Raw genomic sequence first — 24,988 nt, forward strand, 5'->3', positions numbered from 1 at the left:
AGCGTATCAGCGGTCTCCACGCTGCTTCTCCGTTCGTGGTGATTGCTGTGCTGTAATCTCCACTTCTGGGCTTTGTCGTTCTCTCTTCTCTGTCTTTGCTTCCACCTGGTTGGTTTGCCAGAAACAATGGCTTTATGGGACCGAGGGCATCGTAAATCATCTGGAGGAAGAGGGAAGCTTGGCAGCTGTTCCAGGAAATTCTGACTTGTTTTACCTCTTTTGAAAAAGCAGACACTTTGCTTTTCCTAGGAATTCGTGAGGCAGATAAATATTTTTACCCCAAAAAGTGAATGCAGTGAGACAGTAGCTTGTGAGCAATGCTAGACTGATGGGTCCCCGAAGTAGGGCTTCCCTTCGTAGGCAGCATGCCGTGTTTGGGAGCCCCCTGCAGGTATTTATCCTGTCTGTCGTTCTTAGATTGCTAATGATACCCACGTGTTAGGTTTCATTTCTCGATTGTTTACAAAATGCTCATTTTTGCTTGCAATAATCCTATAAGGCATATTGGGCAATATAATGGTATTACGTTCATTTTGCAGATGAGGCTGCTGAGAGTCTGAACTCACACAGTGGTGCGTGTTCTGACATCTTTGGCCAATTTTTGATTGGGTGTCGGGGAGAGAGGTGATTGACACTGATGGCCTTGGGCGGAGTGCTTAGTCACGCGGTGGGAAGAGGTCCAGCCCAGCAGAGCATGGCTGGAAAAACGGATGTCATTTCAGGCCAAGGACAGTTGTCTCTGTGGCCCCCAGAGCACCTGGTGTCACCTGAGAGGGATCCGAGCCGCGGGGTCTCGAGAGAAGTGTGCGAGGAAGATCGGGTGGAACTCGAGGCCCGGCCCCAGGGCTAGGGAACTGCTATTACTCATCTATGCAATGAGGGTTTGAACTAGATGCTGCTGAAGGTCTGTTCGGATTCTAGAACACTTTGCTCTTCAGGGTACGAAATAGGTTAAAACAAGCAGCTTAAAAACCCAATAATTCTGTTCCTAGGAGCCCCAAAATAAGGTCCCCTGCAAAGTTCGCAGGGCAGACTGTGATCGCCCCCAGGCAGTTCTTCCCTAAAGGCTGTGCCTGCCCAGAACCACGACCCGAACGGACTCGTGCTGCAGCTGCCGCTCGGAGATTGGAGGCTGCCTCGCCGTGTTCTCCTCACGGTTCCCTGGGAAGTCGCTGTCACAGGCAATGAGAAAAGTCTACCAAACTGCAGCCTGGTAAAGAAAAAGGGATGAAGAAGAAGGAAGGGACTAGAAAATATCCCCTACCTGGGTGGGTACAGGTGCTGTTCACCAGGAAACGTGTGTCCCCAAGAAAAGAGGGCCCCCATTTCTGGTTTTCATTGAGTGCATCTGAGAAACTCAAGGCAGGAATTCTATCCTAATTACAGATTCAAAAAAATACTTTTTTTGTGCTACAGTCAAATTTATGATGATTTTTTAAAAACTTAGAGCAAGGGAGGTGAATCAGTTGATATGTATTTTATAATGTATTTTAATATTTTACAAATTCTCTGTGCTTTGTTTTCTTCAAGGATTAATAATTTTCAGCTGGTGCCCCATGAATTCTCAAAGATGGCAGACAGTCACTTAAAATGCTATAGCTGGTCTAATGTCATGGTCACAAATCAACTCTGCATACATGAATGCATGCGGCCTGTTTTAAAAGTCTTTCTACTGCTCAATTTCAATGTTTAGTTTTCATTATTACCACCTTGAGAACTATTCTATACTTAATTTCTTTGTAAGTTAGGTGTCTTCTACAATCCTCTGTTCCCTGTAGCAAATTCTCTGATTCTTTCCTATTTGTAAGTTGTATGTTACTATTTCCGGCTTTAATTTTTAGATGTTAATTTAATACGCCAGACTAAATTCTTCCTCATCCTTGAGCTGAAGGCCTGGGAGAAGTGCAGAGGTTTAAGGGTCTTCCAGTGGAAGGTAACTCAGCTCTACTCAGACAGTCCCCTTTCCAGTGACCCAGGAATGTGCCCAGGCTGGAAAAGCCAGCTCATTGCTTGCTGGGAATTTAATCAGTTAAGAGCACATCTTTCTCCAGCCGCTGAAGGGTGATTAATCTACCCCGTGCTGCTTGCTTAGGCTTCTGGGATGACCCAAACCAGAGCCAGACAGAACCTCTAGGTTTCCTTTAGGTGCTTGCAGGGGAGCCCTGTGTCTTATATGCAGGGATCGTTTTTGCTAAGCATGCATCGCGACTTTCACTATCATTCCTGTTTTGTGCTTCCTGTTTGGCAGATTTCCTCAGCTTCCTCTTTGAGTCATACTGATGTTGGTGTTTGAATTTCTTATTCAGTTACTTTGTTCAGCCAACTGGATTTTTTCCTGCTGTTCATTTTATTCATCAGTGGTCTGTTTCTGCATTCTTTATCCAATAAAGTGTGTCCATCTTTAATTTACTCATGGAAACGTTTTAGGAAATGAAATCGACAATGTCCTCCCATTTCAAAAATCAGGCTGATCTGGTGCTTTGTCAATAGATTTTGAGTGATGCCGGAGAGACATGTAAGGTTAAAATTGTCTCTGCAAACTTGAGCTGTGCCTATGTTTGTTCTTAGCCAGATGGCAGATAATTGAAAATGATTCCAGAGCAGAGAGTGCAACCTTTCCGGCACACTTCATAGTCAGAGAAAGTATACGTGCTTAGAAACGTAGCAGAAACAACATGTATTAACAAATTAGCATTAAATAGAAATGCAAGCGGTTCAGGGTATTTCTTTAAAATTCATGGGAGCAATTGGGCATTACTTACTAAATAATCAGAATTAAGTGGGGAGCAGTGATTGAAATGGAAATAAGAAGATGCCTTTGGCTCAGTTCAGAGAATAAGCCTGAAGGCGGGATCATTTTCCCCTTGGATCAAATCGCTGTGTTTTAAGGATTAAACTCACAGGAGTTTGGAGGAGGAAAAAAAGCCCTAGAGTCCAAGTACTGAAATCTTGTTTGAATGGTGGAGCTCGCTTGATTATCAGTCTCCAAAAACCAAAAAGCCAGTAACTTACTTTCTTATTGCATGTATAAAGGTCTTAGGAGACAATTGGGAGGAATGGGTAGAGGGGAGAGCAGTGATGATATGAACCTAAGGCCACTCACGTCTTTGACTCCTGCTCTCATTTCTTCTTTATTAAACGACCGCAATCTCCTGCAAACAAATGTTTGTGAGTCAAAATGCTTTTGGCACATGAATTTTCATTTTAGTTTGGAATATGGTTGTTTGAGAGGCACTGAGAAAGATCTGGCTGAGTTAACACTTGGAGTATTTGGATAAGCCAAATACCGAATTAATCAGTTAAAAATAAAGCTGTGATTTGTGATGGAACTGGACTTAGATGCAAGCTGTGACTCGGTAACGTCAGGCTGAGCTTCCCACTGGGCCAGGGAATTGGCAAGAGACGGCGCGGGACGAGAGTGTGCATGCGTGTGTGCTTTACGCACATCGGGAAAGTTGGAAAGTTTAGCAGATCTAGTAAACTCAGTATCAGGGCTCACTCCTTTCCTCTGTTCACTCTCTTTGCATCCACACCTCAATCACATGAAATCTTTTCCAAGAAGAGGTTTGAAATCCTTCTGTTTCTCCTCTCTCTCTCCCTTCCCCTGTGATCTCTTTAAGGAGTACTTATATGAGTGACCTTGGTTGTAGGTTATGGTCTTATAAAATGTGACATCTCATTCTCAGTTTGCTTAGCAAGTTGGACTTTACTAAAAGGGTAACAGAGTGTAGCATCCTAAAGTTCAGACACAAGAGCCTTGGAATTCAGAGAAAGATTCAGTGAAGTTGTGAGTCACGGATATATGTGATCTATATCCAGAGAAAGAATCAAAGGGTTACACGTGCAAGTATTTCCCTGGCCTATTTTGCTTTGGTTTTTTCACTTAATCTCCTTTGCCTGGGCTAGCAAGAAAAACTTCAAATATATTTACTTTAGTTAAAAATGTGTGTGCTTGATTGGTATCAGATCCCTCTTGTTTTACTGTAATACAGGTATGGTTTGATCTGGATGATTTTTAAAACAGTCTTTCTATACTTCATTCCTCTCGAGATCTCAGAAAGATGAGCTATTTGATGCGCACGAAGGTGAGTTTTTGTCTTGTGTGCAGCACGCTGTCTGGCTTTGGCCGTCACCGGACTGGAAAGAGGTGACATCCTTCAGCAAGGGGGACAAGGATGGCCAGCAGAGGTGCCAGCGCATTTCCCTTTCAGTGCAAATCCCTCTGCACTGCACCACCCTGCCTTTCCCGAGAGTTAGAGGTCTCAGACGATCAGCTCTAGTCATTTCTACGGCTATACTGTGTGGCTCACTCCTGATGAATCTGTGCGCCCTGTCATGCTTTACGAGACCATCTGAAGTCTAGAGGAAATTCGTGGCATTTTTGTCATCTGTGCCCCATGGATGTCCCACTGGTGCCGTGTGACATTATCAACTGTGAGGATAAAAGGGTCCAAGGAAGGCAAAAGGCCAAGTGGATAAACCTGCACTTCCTAAAGCTGTTTCTACTGTCACTTTCTTACCCGCCTGTCCCTTGACAGAAAGCTAGAGGACTAAGAGGTAATTGGCCAGGTTGTTAATGTCAACGGATTCCTGTTTTTTTTTTTTTTTTTTAATTCAAGGCCTAAGTAGTGCCCATGTTAAGAGAGCTGTCCTTTGTTCTTTCTGTCATTTTTAGTTTGCATCAGTAACAATCTCTTATTTCTTAAACTGATTTTTACTAAACAAGAAATGGGATGGAACAGGGAATTGGGGGAGACCGAGGGGAGTGAGAAGGCTGTTTGGAGATGAAATTGATATTCCTGCTCTCCTGCAGCTTTGTACTGAAGGGAGACATCAGCATTAAGCCAGGTACACACAGGCAAGAAGATGGACGGGCGGCTGTCAGCGGAACCTCTGCACAACTCGGTTCTGAGGGCTGAGAAATGTGTGCCTCACTTAGGAAAAAATGACAGGGATCTGGCCTGTATTTCTGCCTCTGTCATTAATGTTATCTGGTGCACTTTATAAAACTGATGGGTGTTTCAGATTTTCTAAATATCTGCAAATAAAATAAGGCTAGTAAAAGAAATTTCAGTGGTGGAACAGTGACAGAATCTTGGATGGCAGGCCTGGAGGATCTTAGAAATAGTCAGCTGAGAAAATGGAAGCCCAGATGAAAGTGACTTGGTCAAAGTCTTGCAGAAAGTTAGTGGGCTGGTGGTGTCGCTCTGAGTGTCACTAATGTTCTTTTGCAGCAGACGTCCAGAGAAGAGCAGGAACGGAATTTGTTCTTCACAGGCTCATCTTTGGGGCAGTGGGTAGTGGCTTTGAGTCTAACGCTGGGGGCCAAGACCTCACCTCTTGGTGCCTGGCGCTGGGGGAGGTCATGGCTGGGTTACTGGTGGCAGGAGGAAGTGTTAATGAACCACAGAAGAGCACATGGGGTGAGAGGTAGTTTCTCTTGGACATAACGTTAAAGGAGTCCATTCAGGCCTGCCTGAGACTGTGTCCCAGAGCAAGGGGACAGATGTAACTGTCTCCCTGTCTTCCTGCCCCTGCGTCTGTCCCACACCATGATGGGTTTTCCATCTGGACACCTCGCCTGCGTGTCCAAGCTGCATCCTCACCCTTCAGAGTAGCCTCTGCTTGGCCACTACTTGGGCCTATGCCCGTGGCAGCATGGCAGCAGTGAGGACTCATTTGGCGCCGGCGAGAGGTGGGCTCTTGGCCGAGACCTTTGCCCTTTGCCCAGGGCGCGGCCTCACTTCCAGCCTCCCAGCTCTTACCAGTCCAAGGGGGAGCAATAAGTGGCCCTCACAGGCCTCCCTTCCAGTGCCAGTCTGTATTAGTTTGCTGTCATAGCAAGGCAATGGTGGCTTGAACACAAACTTATCATGGCCAGAAGTCCAAGAATCAAGGTGTCAGCAGGGCTGGTCCCTTCTGAGGGCTTTCATGGGAGGGTTTGTACCGGGCCTCTCTCCTTGGCTTGTAGGTGGTCATTTTTTTCCAGTGTCTTCACGTTGTCTCTGCTCTATGCACGTCTGGAAATCCAAACTTCCCTCCTTTATAAGGGACACCGGTCAGGTTGGAGTTGGGCTCATCTTAACCGAGTACATCTGCAATGACCCTGTTTCCAAATACAGCCACATTCTGAGGTATGGAGGGTTAGGACTTCAGCATGTGAATTTTGAGGGGAACACGATTCAACCCACAATACAGTCTGTGAAAAGACACCATCCAGCAGAGGTAAGCCAAAGAGAGCAGGACTCCTAGGAGATGGAATTGAGAAAGAGGACAGGAGGCCTCATGAGCTGACTCCAAGTTTTTAACCTCTTTTTTCCCCTCTCATGCAAACCGCTACCCCTAGCCGTTTGTAGCGAGCAGCTACAGTTCCAATCCCCGCTCGTGCCCGGGCAGCAGCAGGAGGTGGGGATGGAGACTGAGCTACTCACCACCCCACCCGCTCATTTCTTAGAGGAAGACGAGAATGTGACATCATTCATTACGCAGGTACTGATTAGGTACCCACCATGTGCCCAGTCGTTCTCTAAACGACATCTGCCCCCAGGGAGCTTTCTTTCCAGTGGGGAAAGGCAGAAATGAATGATAAACATAATAAATAAGTAAATCCTAAGGTCGGTTAGTAGGTGATGAACACGGTGCAGGGGAGGAACAGGGAGGAGGTGTGATTTGCAGTTTGAGATGGTGTGGTCGGGCCAGCCTCACGGAGAGGCTCAGATGTGAGCAAGGCCTTGCAGCGGGGAGGGAGTTGGCCCAGCGTGTGTGCGGGGGCGCGGCGTCCAGGCACAGGGGCCTGTGCCAGCCATGGCAGATTCGAGGAGCTGTTCAAGTCTCTGCGGTCGGGGTGCAGCCGGCAAAGGAGGGAGTTGTAGGAGAGGTGGTCAGAAACAGTGGGAGATGGGCCATGCTGGTTCTTGTGGACTTAGCTTGACCCGGGTGTGATGGAACAGGGCTTTGTGACATTTTATCTAACATGTTTGCGAAGACTCACCCTGGCCGCAGTCTTGAGAATAGATTGTAGAGGGTAGAAACAGAACAATTCAGAGGCTGATCAGCATTTCAGAGGAGAGGTGCCCAGGGTTTCTGGAGATGGTTCTTTGGTTGGACCACTTCTCCTGAGAACTGCTTCTCACTCATTGACTCAAAATCGCCTGGCTGTATCCTCCTGCATCGATGTCTCATTCCGGCCCTGAACCAAGTCTTGGCTAATACTATCGAGAGTAGTGACTGTGATTGACTTAAATTCCATTTCCCCTTCTAATTATTGCTAAAAAGCAATCTGTCCCTCCCCAAGTTGCATTTTTATGACTGATGTTTTTGACATCAGTGATGGCGTTCTGTTTGCGATATTGTAGGAGTATTTAATGGAGTCCCTCTCATTCCTAACCTGAAGGTAGGGCAGTTGCGAGCTCCTGTACTAATCTAAGGGTCCCATAATCATATTTTTTTAACTCAAAGACATTCTCGCACACAGTTTTCTTATAGCCACATTCAGAATGCTCAGCTCCTGAGCTCTACATTCTGCACGCATCGCGTTGGTACAGCTGCCCTCAGTTTCCCAGTCGGGCGGGTTGGGAATGAAGCGGTCTGTCAGTTTGGAGCAGACAAAAGAGCTGCCGTGGCTTCTGCTGACTGGCTGCTGGCACACAAAGTAGCAACTTTTCTTTTTCTTGGACCCTGGAGCACCAGTCATGTAGGATCTTAATAACACACATAATTAAACATACTATTAGAAATGGAAAATTCCACGTGCATTAGTTTGTTAGGGCTGCAGATGGGATGGCTTAAACAACAGAAATTTCTTTTCTTTTTTTTTTTTCAAGTTTTTAAAATAACCTTTATTTTTTTTTTTAAAGTTAATATGTGCAATATAGGAAACTGAAAAACACAAGAAGCAAAGAACAAAGTCATCTATAATCACAAGCAGCTTACAGTTGGACGTGTCTTTCTAGATCCTGACAGGTACCCAACATCCAATTTTATGGGATTGAGATAGTACAGTATGCATCATGCTTTTTCACACATCATGAATATTTATCAATCAAAAATCCCAAAGTTATGTGAGTATTTTGATAACCAGAGATTTATTTTCTAATGATTCTGGAGGCTGGAAGTCTGAGATCAAGGTGTCAGCAGGGTCGATTTCTCCTGAGGCCTCTCTCCTGGGCTTGCGGACGGCCGTCTTCCCCTGTGTCCTCACAGGGCTTCCCTCTGTGTACCTGTGTCCCAATCTCCTCTTCTTACAAGGACACCAGTCAGACTGGATTAAGGCCCACCCTCATGACTTCATTTTAACTTACTTACTTATTTAAAAGCCCTATCCTCAAATACAGTCACATTTTGAGGTCCTGGGGGATAGAACTTCAAGCTATGAGTTTTGGGGGACATCATTCAGCCTGTAACGGGCCCCTTTATGTTCAATTTCCTTTGCTGCTGCGGTTCCCGGGTCCATCTGCCACTGAAGGGCTTTCTCCGAAGCATGTGCATGTCAGTAGCCTCAACTTTTCTAAGATTTCAGTTACCAGCTGGTTAATCCTGAAAAAGTTACTTAAAACTCTGTTAGTCTCTTTGGCTAAGTTTTCTTGTCTGAAAATGTGGATACTTATAGTTCTTGCTTCACAGAGTTATTATAAGAATTTAAAATGCTCATCTATGTAAAGAATCGGGAAGAGCGCCTGGTACATAGTAAGTGTTCAGTAAACGTTGGACTCTTATTTGCGGGGCAGCTGCTTTGAGTGAAGATACTCATTTGAGTAGGTTAGATCTGATATGTCTCATAAAACACACGTGCTACTTTGTGTGAACAACCTACTGAGTTTCCAAGGTGTAGTGTAATGTGATCTGAGAGGATAGTTCTTATTCCTTATGAACAATCTGCAAGTGTAGAAGAAACTTAGGGATGAGTTTTAATCATTAAAGTACATTGAACTCTTGTCTATAAACATTTAGCTGTTCTGATCTGCTGGTTTTCAATTCGTATTCCTACTCTTGGAATTATGGTTTGGGGACCACAGTGTGATGGCAGTAGCATCGTGTGTGAGGTGGACTAATGTGACATTTATATCCCAGGCCAGACACCCACTTCAGTCCGAGCAGATCTCCTGTTATCTGTAGTATATATTACAGTTCTATGGAAACTTTTGTTTGAGAGAGTTCTACTGCTAAAAATAGCCCGAAACCCACTAGTATATATATAGATTACTCATATTCTTCTGCCCCCCCCACAATTGCTTTTAATCTGTGAATACCCCAGGGAAGCAACTAATGTTAATATTAGCCTGAGCAAAACATAATTAGGAAGGTAACTCTACTGCAAAGATAATATACCATAAATTAAATTAATTATATATAACTCAAATCAAATGTAAAACAATGTATTCAATTATCTGCATCACTGCTTGCTTCCTCTAACATGGATATTTGAGAGGAGACTAATTTTCTTTCTGGTATAGGGCCCGACAGGAGCCAAGACCAATGAACTGCATCGACCCCTGGAAAGATGGTGCTTGACCTATTTTTTTTATTCGGTATTTTGGGCATTAGCTAAAGGCACTGCCGTTTTGGTGAGCTCAATTTTCAGTATCCGTAAGATGACCTAATGTCTGTTTTCATTGTTAATGCATGAACTGGTCTTTGTGTGTGGTGGGGAACACCTATTTATAAAATACTATTAAATGCTCTTCGAGATTCAATGTGGTGAACCATTTATTAGTTGAATGGACTCCCATGAGCCCAGCAAGGGCAAGTTCGTTTCTGCCCAAGGAAGGTTTTCAGTCTGGACAACAGGCATTAGCAGCCCAAAGCTGGTGCTGCTGCTGGAATCAGAGGCCGAGCCAGTCCGGGCCCATGTTTGACACCTTCTGTGCTTCCCAACATCCCAGTTGGTTTAATCTTCTCAGTTCTCCATGTCAGCGTGACACTCAGACATACTTGCTCTCAAAATATCCGACCTCCAGCCAGCCAGCGCCTAGAATTCTCCAGGCAGGATTCTGAATGTTGTTTTCCCCTGTGCCCATTGAGTACACTAGCTTTTGTCAGATGGTGACTCCTGAATTCAGAAGAATCTGGTGTCACCTGCCCTGCCCATTGTCAACTCTCGCTTCTTGAAAGTCGGTCTTGTTGAAAGTCGGTCTAAAGTGGGAATGATCGATTAGCACAGACCTGCACCACCAGTTCTCAGGTATTTGCAACTGAGACAAGTTTGCCTGTACTGAGAAATCACAAGTTGTTGGAGGTGCTAATGTCCAAAAACAGTTCTTCCAGCTGAAGAACAACAACAAAAATCAGCAAATCGGCAGCTTAGTTCTGATACTTTGCAACCCCTGCTACAGAAGCTTTTCCTGACACCCTGCACCCCTCCCTTCTCCCCTCCCAGCACGTACCCCAGGAACTTCGACCTTTGCCCTTTTGCAGACCGCTGTTTAATCCAGTAAGCACTCCTCTTCCAGCACCTATAATATTTTTTTGCCTTGCTGGCAGCAGTAAGTGGTTGAGGGCAGGGTTGCCATTGAAACGGCCCATCCCTGCCCACCAGGAACTTATATTCCGATGGGAGAAAAGGAGTAACTACATGAATAGATGAATATGTCAAAGCAAATAGTGCTAAGGAGAAAACAGAAGCAGGAAAAGCCTAAGGGCGTGCTATTTCAGACATACTTTATGTATGTGTGTGTGTGTGTGTGTGTGTGTGTGTGTATGTGTGTATCATCTATGCTCTGTGTCAATACTAAATGTGGAAGGCACTCGGTACATATTTGTGGACTTGCATATAGTAGCTTCAACAGATACCATTCGATTCCCTGCCAGTGAGACCCCACCCTATGATAGGCTATCCTTCTAGGAAGGTGGTTACAGGAATGCAAATTTTAATCCTTTGCTGCCAGGAGCACATCTGAGTTGTTCTTCCCATTATCAGTAGATGTGCACTCTGGGATGATAATAGATTCTACTACTAGCCCAAGTAAAGCATGATTAGGGAGGAAAGACAAGCTTCCCAGCAGCATATAATTCCAAGTTGGAGGGAGCCAATCTGGCATCATCTTTCCTCCTGCTCTCCTCGGGCATCCAGCCGATGCGAGGGCCACTGTTTGCAGGGCTCCTGAACGTAGAGGTATCAAACTGTGGTTACCAACAATACCAACCTCCTCTTTTTAATTCTTCCAGCCTCCAGGAAAGAATAAAATCCCTCAACTTGTCACTTAAAGAAATCACTGCTAAGGTAAGTACTTTTATACTTCCATTTTCCAAAGAAGTCTATGAAGTTTTCTTTTGACTTGATGTCACATGAACCTGTGGCCTTAAGGCCACATATGGCTTTCTAGGTCCTTAAGTGCAGCCTTTTGATGAATCTAAATTGTACAGAACAAATCCTTTTATTAAACGGGGTGCAGTGGAGAAAGATGAAGCTTGCCTTGCCTCCTTTGGTGCTTAAGAAAGAACGATCTTGAAATCAACAGGCTGCGGGTTCTCCACCCCGATAGACTCTGGAAGAAATGTAGACTTTGCCAAGCTGTTTTGCAGCCCCAGCGATGAGCCGGGGGAGGGCTGCTATCGTGGTGGAGGTCTTGATTTGTGGTCCCCCCCAGAAATGGATGGGTTTGGCCCTTGCTTCAGAAGGAGCTGTCAATCTGGGGACGGGAGAAGGACTGTTGCTATGCAGATCGAATGCCTTTGCTTAAACAGGCTTTCGGGATGAGAGTAATTTGAGAAATTAATTACTTTTCCTCCCAGGAGGGCAGTGTTCGGGTTCTTCACAAGTGGAAATGGTATAGTAGGTGATTGTTTCTTGTCTTGTAAAGTTTTTCATTTGGCTTGAGAATCATTTTGCCTACTTTATCGGCTGTTTATATTGCCCTATCAAGACCTGGGTTTGTGTAGAGACAGAACATTTCTTCATTATTCCCTAAGAGCACATGGTCAATTAAATTAAATAGTCAATGTCCCAGTTAGTTAGGAGAACCACAGTTTACAAACAAAAGCCCTTCCCCACCCATGTGGTCATACCCAACCGAGCCATTGGCAGACATAGGAGCAGGATCAATTACTCTGTGAATTACTGCTAACTGCTGTGGCAGAGAACTGGGTATGAACCATTAATTGTGTGCATTAATTATGAGTCATTAATTATGTCTGGGACCACAGGTGGTTATAAGATGATCAGTAGGAAAAGGGCAGTTGCTGAGCAGCTAGCAAAGTAGCAGAGGAGACCTGCTGGCCCGGAAGGAAGTTCTTCTTGTCTCTGTGCCCAGGGAGAGAAAGTCCTGGGCCCTCAATCAGGAAACATGCTGAGGGTCTTGCTATCACTGTAGCTAAGCTGGAATTGGGGGTGTGTTGTTGGCAAAAATGTCTGCAGTTACTCTGGCCCTTTTCTCATTTTTTTTTAATCAAATTCATTTCTGAAAATGGCACCTAATGATGTTGCTGATGCAGCAGCAAGTGGCGGGTAGTTATGCCTTATATACAAGGAGAGCTTCCTGTTAGAGTGAGTGGTGTTCATAACACGTCATCAGGACCGGGTCCTGGGGAAGGCTTGAAACCTGCTCTGCCGTCCCGGAGAGCATCCTATGAATGTTCACCCAAAGATGGTGAGCAGGATGAGACTAAGAGCAGTGCCAGGACCCAAGTGCCCAGGCACAAGGCCCAGGTGACGGGCCGCGCAGGGGCTGGGCTTTTATATATCTTCTTTCCCCTCTCCCTGGAATCTCCATCTCAGGATTCCACGTTGGCTTGGGCTGAGACCCTTTCCCCTGCCCAACTTCAGGGGTATGGGAGACTCTCACTTGGTTTACCTATTTTGTTATATGAAGCAGGAGAGGAAATGTCAGAGAGTGACTGGAATTTCTGCCTCGAAAGTCACAGTGACGTGGCCCACTGGTATTCACAGCCCTGTCAACATCTGCTACTGCGACCTTTGGTGGAGCCAGGAGGGCGGTGGGGAGAGCCAAAAGCTTCTTGTCAAGGACGAGGTGGTAGATGTTTCCTTCCCGTACATATTCTATTGTAAATAGAGGCCATTTATGTTTTATTAGGTGCTTCCTAATTTCTATGTCTCAAATAAAAACGTGAGAGGATGCTCTTGGATCTGGGTTCATTGATTATCTTCAGAACACACTGTCTTGGTAATATGAATGAGTCTATACACTTGCAGTGCATAGACAGGTGTGCATATCATGTAATACAGATGGTGCTTATATGCATGTGTGTATGGTGACATTTTATGTTGCGGACACACATGTACACATACACAATGTTGGGATTTGTTGATAAGCTTCAACCACTGTTAAAAATCTTGGATTTGCCCAACTGCTAAATACAAAGACAGTTTGCATCTTGTCTTTGTCCACGCAGGCTGCTAAAACAAAATACTAGGTGGCTTATAAACAACAGCAATTTATTGCTCACAATTTTGGCAGCTGGAAGTCTGAGATCTGGGTGCCAGCATGGCTGGGTATTCTCACACAGTAGAAGGAGGGCAAGAGAGCTTTCTGGGGCACTAATCCCCTACAATGGGGGCTCCACCCTCATGACCTAATCACCTCCCAAAGGCTCCGCCTCCTACTACCATCACCTTGGGAGTGAGGATTTCAACATGTGAATTTTGTTGGCAGGGGGCATAAGCATTCAGACCATTGCATATACCTTCTCTGATGCATTCACCAAAAACTTATGATTACTATGGTTTTCCATAAAATTAAGGACCTCGTGTCTTGGATTTAAAAATGTAAATGTAACAGCTCCATTTGATAATGAGTTCCTTAGGGTCCAATTTCATTTGTAAATAAAAAGGAGATGCAGATTTTCTGGGGTGCATGTGTGTGTGTGTAGGTGGACATGTATGTGTGCACATACATGACTTTGTGTATGTGCGTGTTTGGCCTATAGTAGTCTACAGGGCATTAAAACAAAACTGCCCATCACACAAAACATCTTTTTTCTCCACTCTAGACTAGATTTACAGGTGACAATGAGGTGACAGTCTCAGCTTGACACAGTTTTCTTTCTCTAGTGTGCTAGACACACACACCCACACACACACACCAGGTACTGTTTAGATTCCTTCCGCAGACGGGGAGATGGAACCTTCACTGCCCTCATTATGTTGCTTCAACTCTTGTGGGTTACCCAAACCAAAGGTAATTAAGGGATAAATGAGGTGGAAGAAATAGTTGGAAATAAATGGGATATCTGGAGATTGGTAGATATTAGATTATATCCAGCAGAGCCTAAAAGAATGAACATTGCAATTTAATAAGAAGATTCAGAGAGGTTGTTTCATATTAATAGTGACAGTTTGAAGGATAGATTTGCTCAACAAAGGAGAAACTGACCCAATTATGATTAACAGGTACTGTTAACTAAAATCAGAAATGTTGGACAGAGATTGGAGGAGACATAAGAATTATGGCTGGTGTTATAGAGTTAATGGAAATGTCCCTGGACTTCCGGTGACATTCATAAATGGATCGGATGGGATGTGTCAGTCACTGGGCATTCAGCCGACCAGAGGCTTGGTGCTGAGGAGAAGGAAGGTGTCTGGGACATTTTCCTTTTAACTCTGGTTCTGACTTCATGATAAATCTCAGGGCCGTTGAGAGAGTCTTGAAATTAATGACCATGGATGTGTCAGTGCCCAAGACTACTGGTGCAGGCTTTGGTTCAGAGGCTGCCAAACTCTTGTCTTGATCCAGAAAATGAGCTTTATAAAGAGAGGTTGGAAAATTACAGCCTCTGGATGGAAAAGAACACGTGGAAATCCATGAGAAATATGGTGGAGTATTATAGGCAGGAGGGGCAAGGTCTGCTTTGACTCCAAAAATAATCTTAATTCAGTCTGAGATAAGCAAAACATTTCAAATTGATAATCTCCAGCAAGACCCAGATTCTTCTGGGAAACTAAATTTTATATTTTCTCCGGGCTCTGTGAATCCAACTGGGTTAATTTTAGTTTTGAATGGAATCTCAGATTTTTGGCAAGAAAAGAATGATGCTTCTAGGTAATGTCTTTTGTGGACAAGCCTCAAATATCTCCACAGATGTTTTCACTCTTATTAAATCCATGCTCTGTGCTTTCGTTGAGTTGGAAGTTTTTCTAAATAGCTCAATAATCTGAGTATAGACAACATTTGAATATGAGATTTTAACCTTAAATGGGAGGGGAAAAATGTGATGTTTTAGCCTCCAACAAAATAAAAGATAACTTGAAGGCATTTAGAAAAAGAAATTGAGATTTAAGATTTTTGCTATTTTTGAAAAATCAAAGAAAAATATAGGAAGCGTTTGGCGTGTCATGGGAAAATAAATGATAAAAACCCTCAAACCTCACTGAGAATTACTTATCTATTTTTCATATGTAACTCGCCAGCAAGTATCTATCTGTCCTCAAAGTTTCCTAGACAGTGTCGCCTAGTAATTAAATTTATCCTGAAGCTCTGACCTTCACCAGATGGCCTTATCTTCATTGCTGCCCACTGTGTGCCTGGTACAGAACCAGGACCCTGCTCACAGAGAGCTCGTGCCTGGCAGAGAGACACTGTAAACACAAAGCCATGTCACAGAGGTATGTCAGGTGGGAAGGACGCCCTGGAAAAACATCAAAGGCAGGGACAGGGAGGTTGCTATTTTGGGTAGGTGATCAGTAAGGCCTTTTGTCCCAGGAGGTGATTAAGCAGAGAGCCCTGAGGATGTGAGTGAGCTACAACACCTGGAACAAGAATGTTCCAGACACAAGGAGCAGAGATCAAAGGCCCCCGAGGGAGGGACAAGGCAGGAGCAATGAAGTTGTTTTAGTTTGGGGTGGCTCCCTGCTGTGCCAGCTCATTGGTTTTGTGTTTGAGTGTGGCACAGGGGCACAGGACCTATTCTTGGAATATCCCAATGCCTGCCTGCTTTCCTATTTTTCTTTCTTTCCTTTTCCATTACTTGCTTTTTAAACACTCTCCTCTGATTACTCTTTATCATCCCTCTTAATTACTTATAAACCCAGAAGTCTCTGGCCAGCTGCTCCGTTGCCTTCTGGTTTTTCGCTGAGCACGTGACGACTCCCGGCTGTTTCTCTCCGTCCAGGTGTGCGTGAGTGAGAGGCTCTGCAGCACTCTGAGGAAGGAAGTTAATGACATTGAAACCCAACTCCCAGCCTTGCTCGAAGCCAGAATGCTCGCCATATCAGGTAACTGGCCATGGAGGCGACGCTGAAGTGGTCAGACTGAGACGATGACAACCACCGCTTCATGTTCTGTCCTCGATTAACACTTCTCCATTGTTGTTAGGTCATCCTTGGACATCTCGGAGCTTTTCTGGGGGTGTCGCTGAAACCCAAGGAATAAGTGGGCGGCATGATTTTCCTTATAAAGGGGTGGACTTGACTCTTAAACATACGTATGCACACATAAGACAGCACAAGTTGTTTATGTAGGCATCAACTCTTGCACTTCCAGTTCCTGTTTCGTGAAGAGTTTGGAGACTGCACGTACTCTGCGTGTTACATGATTCGAGCAGGCGTGTATACGGTACCGGGTCCCTGCACTTGCTCAGTGAGGACTACTGGACCTATCTCCTGCAGGGGGTGGGTGATAACATGACACAAATGGAGGCACTCGGTTTAAACATCTATCGCAGAACTTGGAGAATTCTCAAGAGCTCGTAGTCCCTGTGTACTCTGGCAGTTAGGAAGGGACCTCTTTTTCCATTAATCAGTAGCTTGATAACAAGTCTCTAAAAACAGTATCTCCCCCAATATTTGAATAGTGCTTTCCAACATTCCTCTGCATTTATTATTTTATTTTATATTTGCAATAGCTAGGTGGGAGAGAGACTGTCATCCCAATGGACAGAAGGGGAAACTGAGGCTGTGGGCTGTGTACTTCGGTTAAATTCGCTCAATTAGCTAAGCAGGGGCAGGTCAGGGGCTGGAGTCCAGACCCGCTCGGTGCGGGATATGTGGATTTTTTTACCCCGGTTATGTAACGATGGCCTCAAAGAGTTCTCTGAGGTTTATAGGTTGGGTGAACCCACAGCCCATCAGCTTCAGAAGAATCATAAAAATTTAACAAAAAGGTATAATGATTACACGTGTGGGTTTTAAATGGTATTTTAAGAAGGAATACAGTAATTGGCAGCTTCTGCTCCTCAGATCATTAAACATCTAATGTTGGCAGCTAACGAGCAATTTGGTCCCTGGTGCAGTCACGCGTGTTATTTACAACGCGTAGAACATCACCGTGCGAATGGGAGGTTTGGCTCTTAACAGCTTCACATGCCATTTCCTTGGAGTTATGGCCCCATTTGCTAAGAGGAAAAAAAGAAGATTGAACACAATCTTGCTTCTGAGTTAGGGTTTTTGCCTTTCTTAATCAATATATCTTTCCCAGGAATACAGGTGGCTGAGTCTCTATTAAGCCCAAGGGAGGAGATGTATAATTCAGGCAGCAGAGATATCCTCGCTCCAATGTGGATCATCTTCTTAGAATCCCAGGGAAAGTTCTTAAGAGGGTATACTGCATGTGGAACCTGGGTGTTCTGTTTTAACTCTTTGGTCAGCTGAGAAAATTGGTGAGGCCCGATCTGCTGAAGGATGACCTGGGGTGATCGTGATGGGAATTAGTCTCTTGACCTTGCTATGTCCAAATTACTCTTTAGGTGAGAGGGACTTCCCGTCAATAGGCTGTCCCTGTGTGCAGTACTGGTGGCAGAATGGTCATCCTGCTTTTGCAGCTTCTGCATGCAAGGCTATTTCTATTTTCTCCTATTTCAGTAGCTTTAGAATGGCAAACCCTCACTCCATTAGACAAAAACCACAATGAACAGCCTCTCCAAGAGAAGCCCTTCTCTATTTTGGGCCCCTTTGAGAATATTGAGGGACAATGGCCTGGAGATTCTTAGAAGCCCTGTTGAATGGAGAGGAACCTAAAGGATGCCCTTAAGATGCTTGGCGGGTCTGTTCTATGTCTTGAAGTTTCTGTGACTTACTGTCTTAGATTTATAGACCTATCCTGGATTTGATGTATGGCCTGGAGCTCTTTCTTAATTCGAGAATCACTGACCATCTGCGGAGACTGGAAATAGAAGATAGTTTTATTTTTAAACCAAGTTCTATAGCTGCTTTATATCTAACAGTTGATTCTTTAATTCATCTCTCTTCTCTTGCATTGTGTCATAGGCAGTGACTAGAAGCCAGTAGGCACTTCTATGTCCTGCCTGGAAATCTCCTTGGATTTCTAATTAAAATTATTAGGAACCCTTTTCTGTATTAGATTAGGTGATAACAGAGTGATGTTTTGCCACCACAAGCTTCCTCTTTCCTCCAGCTCCCAACACTATTTTCCTCACTTTCCTCTCGGCCTTCACATATGTCTGTTCGGCCTCTGCCTACTACCTAGTCCCAAAGCCAATGCCTCGGATTTTAGGGTTTTGTTACACACAGCAACACCTCATATCCAGATACCAAAATCTGTTTTTATATTATCTATTGCTGCATAATGAGCCAGCTCAAGCCTTAGTGACTTAAAATATCACCGATCATTTGTTTAGCCCATGAATCTGCAATTTGGGCCGGGCTTGGCAGAGACAGCAAGGACTGGAGGCTCCCCTTCCAAGATGGTGCACACGTACGGTCTGGCTCCTGGTTGCTCGGAAGGCAGCCTGGCTTCCTTACAACATGGCTGCCAGGTTCCAAGAGTGAGGGTCCCAAGAGACTGCACAAGAAATGGAAATGTCTTATTTCTTAAGGACTGGACTCAGAAACTGGCAGGCATCTCTATGAATGTGTAATAGATGATAAATGACCCCAAAACTTCAGAGCTTGAAACAACAAATCTTTATTATCTCTCATGGTCTTGGAGAGTGAGGAGTCCGCAGTGCTTAGCTGGGGGTTTCTGGCTCAGGGTTTCGCGAAGTTGCTGTCAAGGTATGGCTGGGGCTGGAAGAGCAGTTCCCAGCTCATCCGTGTGGGTGTTAACAGAAGGCCTCAGTTTCTTGCCACAAGAGCTGTGCCAGAGGGCCACTCATAGCATGGCAGCTGGTTCCCCCAGAGCAAGTGACCTGAGAGAGAGAGAGAGCGCACGCACACACGCAAACAAGATAGAAGCCACAACACCTTGTTCGGATTTAGTCTTCGAGGTCACACACCATCACTTCTGCTTTGGTGACTAGAAGCTTTGTCTGCGTTTACAGCCGCTCCCCATTGCTCCATCACAGCCTGAGCTCCACCTCCCCCCTGCCTGTCCCCTGACGCACCTCTGGGCAGTGGAAAAACTGTCTTCCATGAAACTGGTCCCTGGTGCCAAAAAGGTTGGGGACTTTATATGGTCTAGCCCTTGTCCATTTGTATACTGAGTCTGCACCGGGAACCGTATTTTGTCCGGCTGTTAGAATCAGTCTGTTTTATGTAAAATCCTGCGTGTCTGGCATCACATCCCCTCCACCTTTCATGAAACATGTGGCTGTCTGAGATGTTCCACGTGCAAAACCAGCCATGGGGCTCCGCTCACAGGAAATGCTTCTGGCTGTCTCAGGAAATCATGGTGAGCGGAAGAAATCCACATAACTGACCGGAAATGGCAAATGCCAGCTTTAGGAGCTTCCAGGGAGAGGTGGGGGTGGGGAGCAGGTGCCTGGGGCTTATTTGCTGCCTCAGTTGCCCTTTTGAAGTTCAGCCAACCCAAGCTCCCAGCAGGCAGCCCTGAGCGCACCGAGGGAAAGCTCTGAACGGCAAGGGTGAGATCTTGCCTCACCATGCACTGCAGCTGCTGGTTCCTCAAGAGATCCGGTGTCATGGAGGAGAAATGATACAGGATTTAACAGTTTTAGGGTTATTATTTTCAGCACTGGCTGTATTTCCTTTTTGCTAGTAAAGAAGTACAGCTCCAGTGTAGGTAAAGGTGGATAATTTTAGGAGGATCGTTACACCCTGAAATGTCTATGGCCTGAGGCAAGTGCCCAGAATGTGAGGCCTTCCCCCAGGTGAGGGGCATCTCGAATCCCGAGGACCTGCCAGGTGCAGGAGCCCTGTGAACCCAGGATTCGCACCCCCTCACTGTACGGACGGTTTGTGTCTAGGTTTTGACTAAGTTGTTTATTGATACGAGATCAGAAGAACCAAGTTTAAGTTTAGCAACCTCCCATGGAACCTTAGAACTGTAGGACTTTGTGACCTTCACAAGGCCACCCTCTGGGTCTGGGTTTCTTCACCTGGAAATCAAGGACAGTCGTTAGAACACCCCCCCTGCCCCCCACCCAAGCCCCCCTCCCCCCCTCCCCCAGCCTTCGTGGATTGTTGGGAAGATTCAGTGAGACAGTGCAAATAACGGAAGTGCTGTAATCTATAAAATCAAACTCTCAGGTGAAGGAAGAACTCATGAAAATGACCCCCTAGGTACTATCAAGTGGAGGGGTAGGTATTTGAACTCAGAGATGCTGAGGATAAGTAAGGTGGAAAGAACACAGTGGGTAAAATTGGCTTGGGCTTTAAAGTGTGTTATTTGCGGAATGCAATATGGTGACAGGTGCTTTAAAAGACCTACAAAGATACCCAAGTTCCATCCTCTTGCTGAAGAGTAGACAGGTCCCTGTGTGACACGATGCCAAGGGTGGCATGTTCACTTCCACACACATCCCCCCATGGCATCTGGAAAGGGCCCCTTAGAGCTACAAAGATGGGGGTCATGGGTCGCTGATGGTCCGTCCTTCAGGGATCAACGCTGATTTTATGCATTTTCGTCACCGAGCTCTTGGCCAAGTTCAGCAATCAGGGAGGGCTACGTCAACCAAGATTTTCATGGGCTTGGAGCTGAGGTCAAAATGCTTATAAAATATTAGCCAAGGTCAGTGTAGCGTTTCATCGTGGTGGGTTTTAATATGAACTGTCTCTTTGGGAATTCACACTTGCTCTGGACATATGAAAAGTTCGCTTTTATTACTATGCATTTCCCCAAGCCCTGTTCCTCAGGATCAAGGAAGGGGCCCAGGTTTTAAAATTAATGATCGTTCTCATGTTTTATTAGGGTCTTTAGAATTTGTGATGGGTTTCAGGGGATCAGAAGGTGTATTTCCAGCAAACTTCTGTACTCGCACTTGTTCTGTGTATGTAGTCTCTTCTGATTTGTCTTCAGAGCTCTTTTCTTTCTGAACTGTTCGTAGGAGGAAATGGCACACTCTGGCATGGCCTGCCTGGTGGCTCTGGAAGCACAGCTGGTTTCCATCCTACTTTTTGTTAACACTTGCTTGAAGACATGGCCCAGCAGCAAGGTTGGGGCTCCCTCAGCCCAGCCTAAGAACATTTGAAGGTACTACATTGTGCCTGTGGCCGCCTGGCCCCAAAGGAGTCACGTGTCCGGGGCTGATCCTTCTGCAAGCTCCCGAGAGCATGGGGTCCCTTGGGGTCTTTGTGGGGAGCTCCACCCCCAGCCGCCCTGACATGGTCATTGCTCAGGATGGAAATCATGGATCTGGGATAGGTTTTAGTTGTGTTTTTGTTTAAAACTCAAAGCTTGTGGAAGTCTAGATTGCTCTCCTGTAGACTTTGTTGTTTTTTCCCTAAATGGACCCAGTCTCATGAGCTTGGCATTTGGGGCGCCGCCATTTTGATCCAACTTGCTTGTTAGTCTAGTCTTCACCTGGATCACCTACCTCCTACCTGCTCTCTAACCAGCGTTTCTGTTTCTGCTTTTGGAAATCTTACGTTCTTCCCTCATGAGACCTGCCTCCACCTCTCCTTCTGGAACAATCTCTCTTCTCCTCTGACCCCTTCTGGTGCGTATTTGTCTGTTCTTTGCAATACACTGTATTCCCTTGATTTTTATGGTTACCTCTTGGAGATCAGGGGCGGTACCTTGTTCAGTTTTGCGTTTGCCACGTTGCCTACTACAGTGATAGGCAAACAGAGTCTCAGAAAGATATTTATCCAGTCATGGAATTGGAAACTATGGATTTCAGTGACAGATGATGTGTGCTTGGGTGTTCAGAATGCCTTTGAGGTGGGAAAGCATTTTGTAACATTTTCAACATTTATGTCGGCTTGAAATACGCCTATTTAATAGTACAGAAGTAAATGGCATCACTCAGTATTTAAGAGGAGGGATTCTGGACTTACGCACGAGTTGGAAACTTGCCCTGTGGTTTACTGCTATGTGATCTTCAGCGAGATATCTTAATTCTCTAGATTTCCGTTTTCTCAGCTGTAAAGAAAAGATAACACTGCGTATTTCAGTGAGCATAAAAAGCACCGTTATTTTATATACTGCAAAGAAAGAAAAATTGCTGTCAATCTAACAATGATGCAACGCTTTCTGTGGCTTAGAAAGAGCTATTGAAATAGCTCTTTTAGATATATTTAAGCTTTTAAAAGATCACGTCTTTCCTTAAAAAGGAAGAAATTTGTTGAGGTTTTCCTAAAGCATCTTCATATTTAGTCTGAGCCTTCTGAAACGTACAATGTATCGACTCAAAGTTGTCGAGGCTCACGTGTCCCACACCCCATCCTCCTCTGTGCCATTAAAGCTGTTGGCGATGCGACTTTATTACTCCTCCCCCACCGAGAATGCACTACCGTTTTCTGTAGGATTTTCTGCCAAGCTGCTAACACCATTCCTCAAGTTTTAAATGCTAGAGCTTTCCTGATCTTACAAATCTATGTTTGGAACAGAAGATTTTCGGATAACAGCCAGAACTCAAATGGTGCTGAAATAGTTTGTCCATTGAAATGCCAGGGTGTCGCAGGTGGCCAGCCAGGCCACCAAGTCTGACAGGTGAGTTGTAACAGCTGCATCCTGACTGCCTTCTGGCCGGTAGCGATTGCAAGACACATCCCTGTTTCAGGGATGTTAAAATGTAGCGGAAAAAAAAGTGCATCTTAGAATTAATAATGTAGGATATAATCTATCTATCTCCCAAGGCTGTCATGAGATTTAAAGGAGAGAATGTTTAAATCTGTTATTATTATTATTAGTAGTAGCTATTATTGTGATTATAGTTACAATAAATTCTTAGAAAACATAGAGGAGCCTTTTAATAACAGTAACTATCATTTATGGGGCACTCTTTAATGTGATATATTTATTAATTTATGGTTTAATTTTCATATATACATTTTCCCAATTTTTTCCCCTTTTTATTGAGGTATGAGTCACATTTAAGGAAATGCACAGGTGTTAATTGTACGGCTCTGTGAGTTTTGACACCTGTGTTACCGACAGCCTTAACAAGATACAGGACATTTTCGTCACCCCAGAAACATGACCCTTGTGTCCCTTCTCAGTCGCTGTCCCTCCTTCCCAGATGACTTCTGTTCTGGTATCTTCTACCATGCATTAGTTTTGCCTGTTCTAGAACTCGATGGAATCATATGGCATGTACTCTTTGTGTCTGTATTTTTTTTTTTTTGAGATCTATACATGCTGCTGCATTTTGTTTCTTTTTATTATTGAGTATCTTCCACTGTGTAGGTGCACCACTGTTTTTGCATTTGCCTGGTGATGGATTTGGAGGTTGCTTCCAGCTGGGGCTCTCACGTGTAAAGCCACTATGAACATTCAAGTACACGTATTTGATTATATGTTTTCATTTCTTTTGTGTAAATACCCAGAAGTGGAATTGTTGGATTAAAGGGTAGGTGCATGTTTAACTTTATGAGAAACTGCCAGAACTTTTCTCTAAAGGGCTGCTCCATTTTACGTGTATGAGAGTTCCTGTTTCTCCACATCCTCACCAACGTTGACATTTTTAGTTAATTTGAGCCATTTCAGTGGGTTTGTAGTGGAATCTGTATGGTTTTAGTTTGCATTTTCCTGTTGGCTAATGATGTCAAACACTTTGTCATATGCTCATGGTCACTTGTATATCTTGCTCGACAAAGTGCGTATGTCTCGTTGCTCTTTTTTTCAGTGACACCATTTGTGTTTTAATTATTGAGTTGTAGGATTCAAGTCTTTTGTCAGATATATGTGTAGCAAATATTTTTGCCAAGTTTGTGACTTGCCTACTCATTTTCTTAATAGTGTCTTTTGGTGAGTAGAAATTTCTAATTTTGATGAAGTCCATTTATCCATGTTTTCCTTTTATAGTTAGTGTTACCTGTGTCCTATCTAACGTTTTTGCCTACTCCAAAGTCATATTCCTCTATATTTCCTTCTAGAAGCTTTATAGGTTTAACGTCTACATTTAGGCTTCTTATTTATCTTTAATTAAATTTTGCATATGGATCAAGGTTAGTATTTTCCTCATATAGATAAGCTAGTTTTTACAGCACCATTTGTTGAAAATACTTTCTTTTCCTCATTGACTTGCTTTGGCACTTTGGTTGAAAATCAATTGACCATATGAGTGTAGATCTGCCTCTGGACTATCTATTCTAGTCCATTGATCTATTTGTCTATATCTGTCTATATGCCAATGCCAAACTGTCTTGATTTGTGTTTTGGCATTAGTCTTGAAATCAAGACTAACTTTTTAAGGATTGCTTTGGTTTATCTAGGCCTTTGCATTTTCTTTTACATTTTCCCTTATTTTATCTTTTTTTAGAGTCAGGCTCTCACTATGTTGCCCAGGCTGGAGTGTAGTGGTTATTCAAAAGCATAATCATTGCATATTACAGCCTCAAGTTCCTGGGCTCATTCTTTTACATTTTAGAATAAGCTTATAAATTTCTGTAAAAGAGTCTCATGAAATTTTGATTAGAGTTGTATTAAATCAATGAATCAATTTGGGGAAAATTGAAATCTTGGCAATATTGAATTTTCTGGTATATGAATATAGTATATCTTTCTAATTATTTGTCTTTGATTTCACTCAGCAGTTTTAGTGTTCACTGTAGAGCTGCACATATTTTTAAAAATTTATCCTTGAGTATTTTGGGCTTTTAAATATCTTCTAAATTTTTAAAATCATCTTCTAGTTGGTTTTTTTTTTGATCTTTAGACATACAATTGATTTTTGTATATTGACCTTGTTTCCTGCAACATTGTTACATTCAAAATATGCCATATATTTTGCTCAGTGC

General features: G+C 44.1%; 1 protein-coding gene across 1 annotated transcript in view; it reads left to right on the forward strand.

Annotated features, from left to right (window-relative positions):
* Positions 1 to 24,988, forward strand: part of DISC1 (DISC1 scaffold protein) — a 199,878-nt gene that overhangs the window by 64,690 nt on the left and 110,200 nt on the right. Inside the window, exons 11-12 of the mRNA XM_045537033.1 lie at positions 11,164 to 11,218; positions 16,063 to 16,165. Of these exons, the coding sequence (XP_045392989.1) occupies positions 11,164 to 11,218; positions 16,063 to 16,165 (158 nt within the window). The remainder of the gene's footprint in view (positions 1 to 11,163; positions 11,219 to 16,062; positions 16,166 to 24,988) is intronic.

Source organism: Lemur catta, chromosome 25 (genome assembly GCF_020740605.2).
Source record: "Lemur catta isolate mLemCat1 chromosome 25, mLemCat1.pri, whole genome shotgun sequence".
In the NCBI taxonomy this organism is placed as follows: domain Eukaryota; kingdom Metazoa; phylum Chordata; class Mammalia; order Primates; family Lemuridae; genus Lemur; species Lemur catta.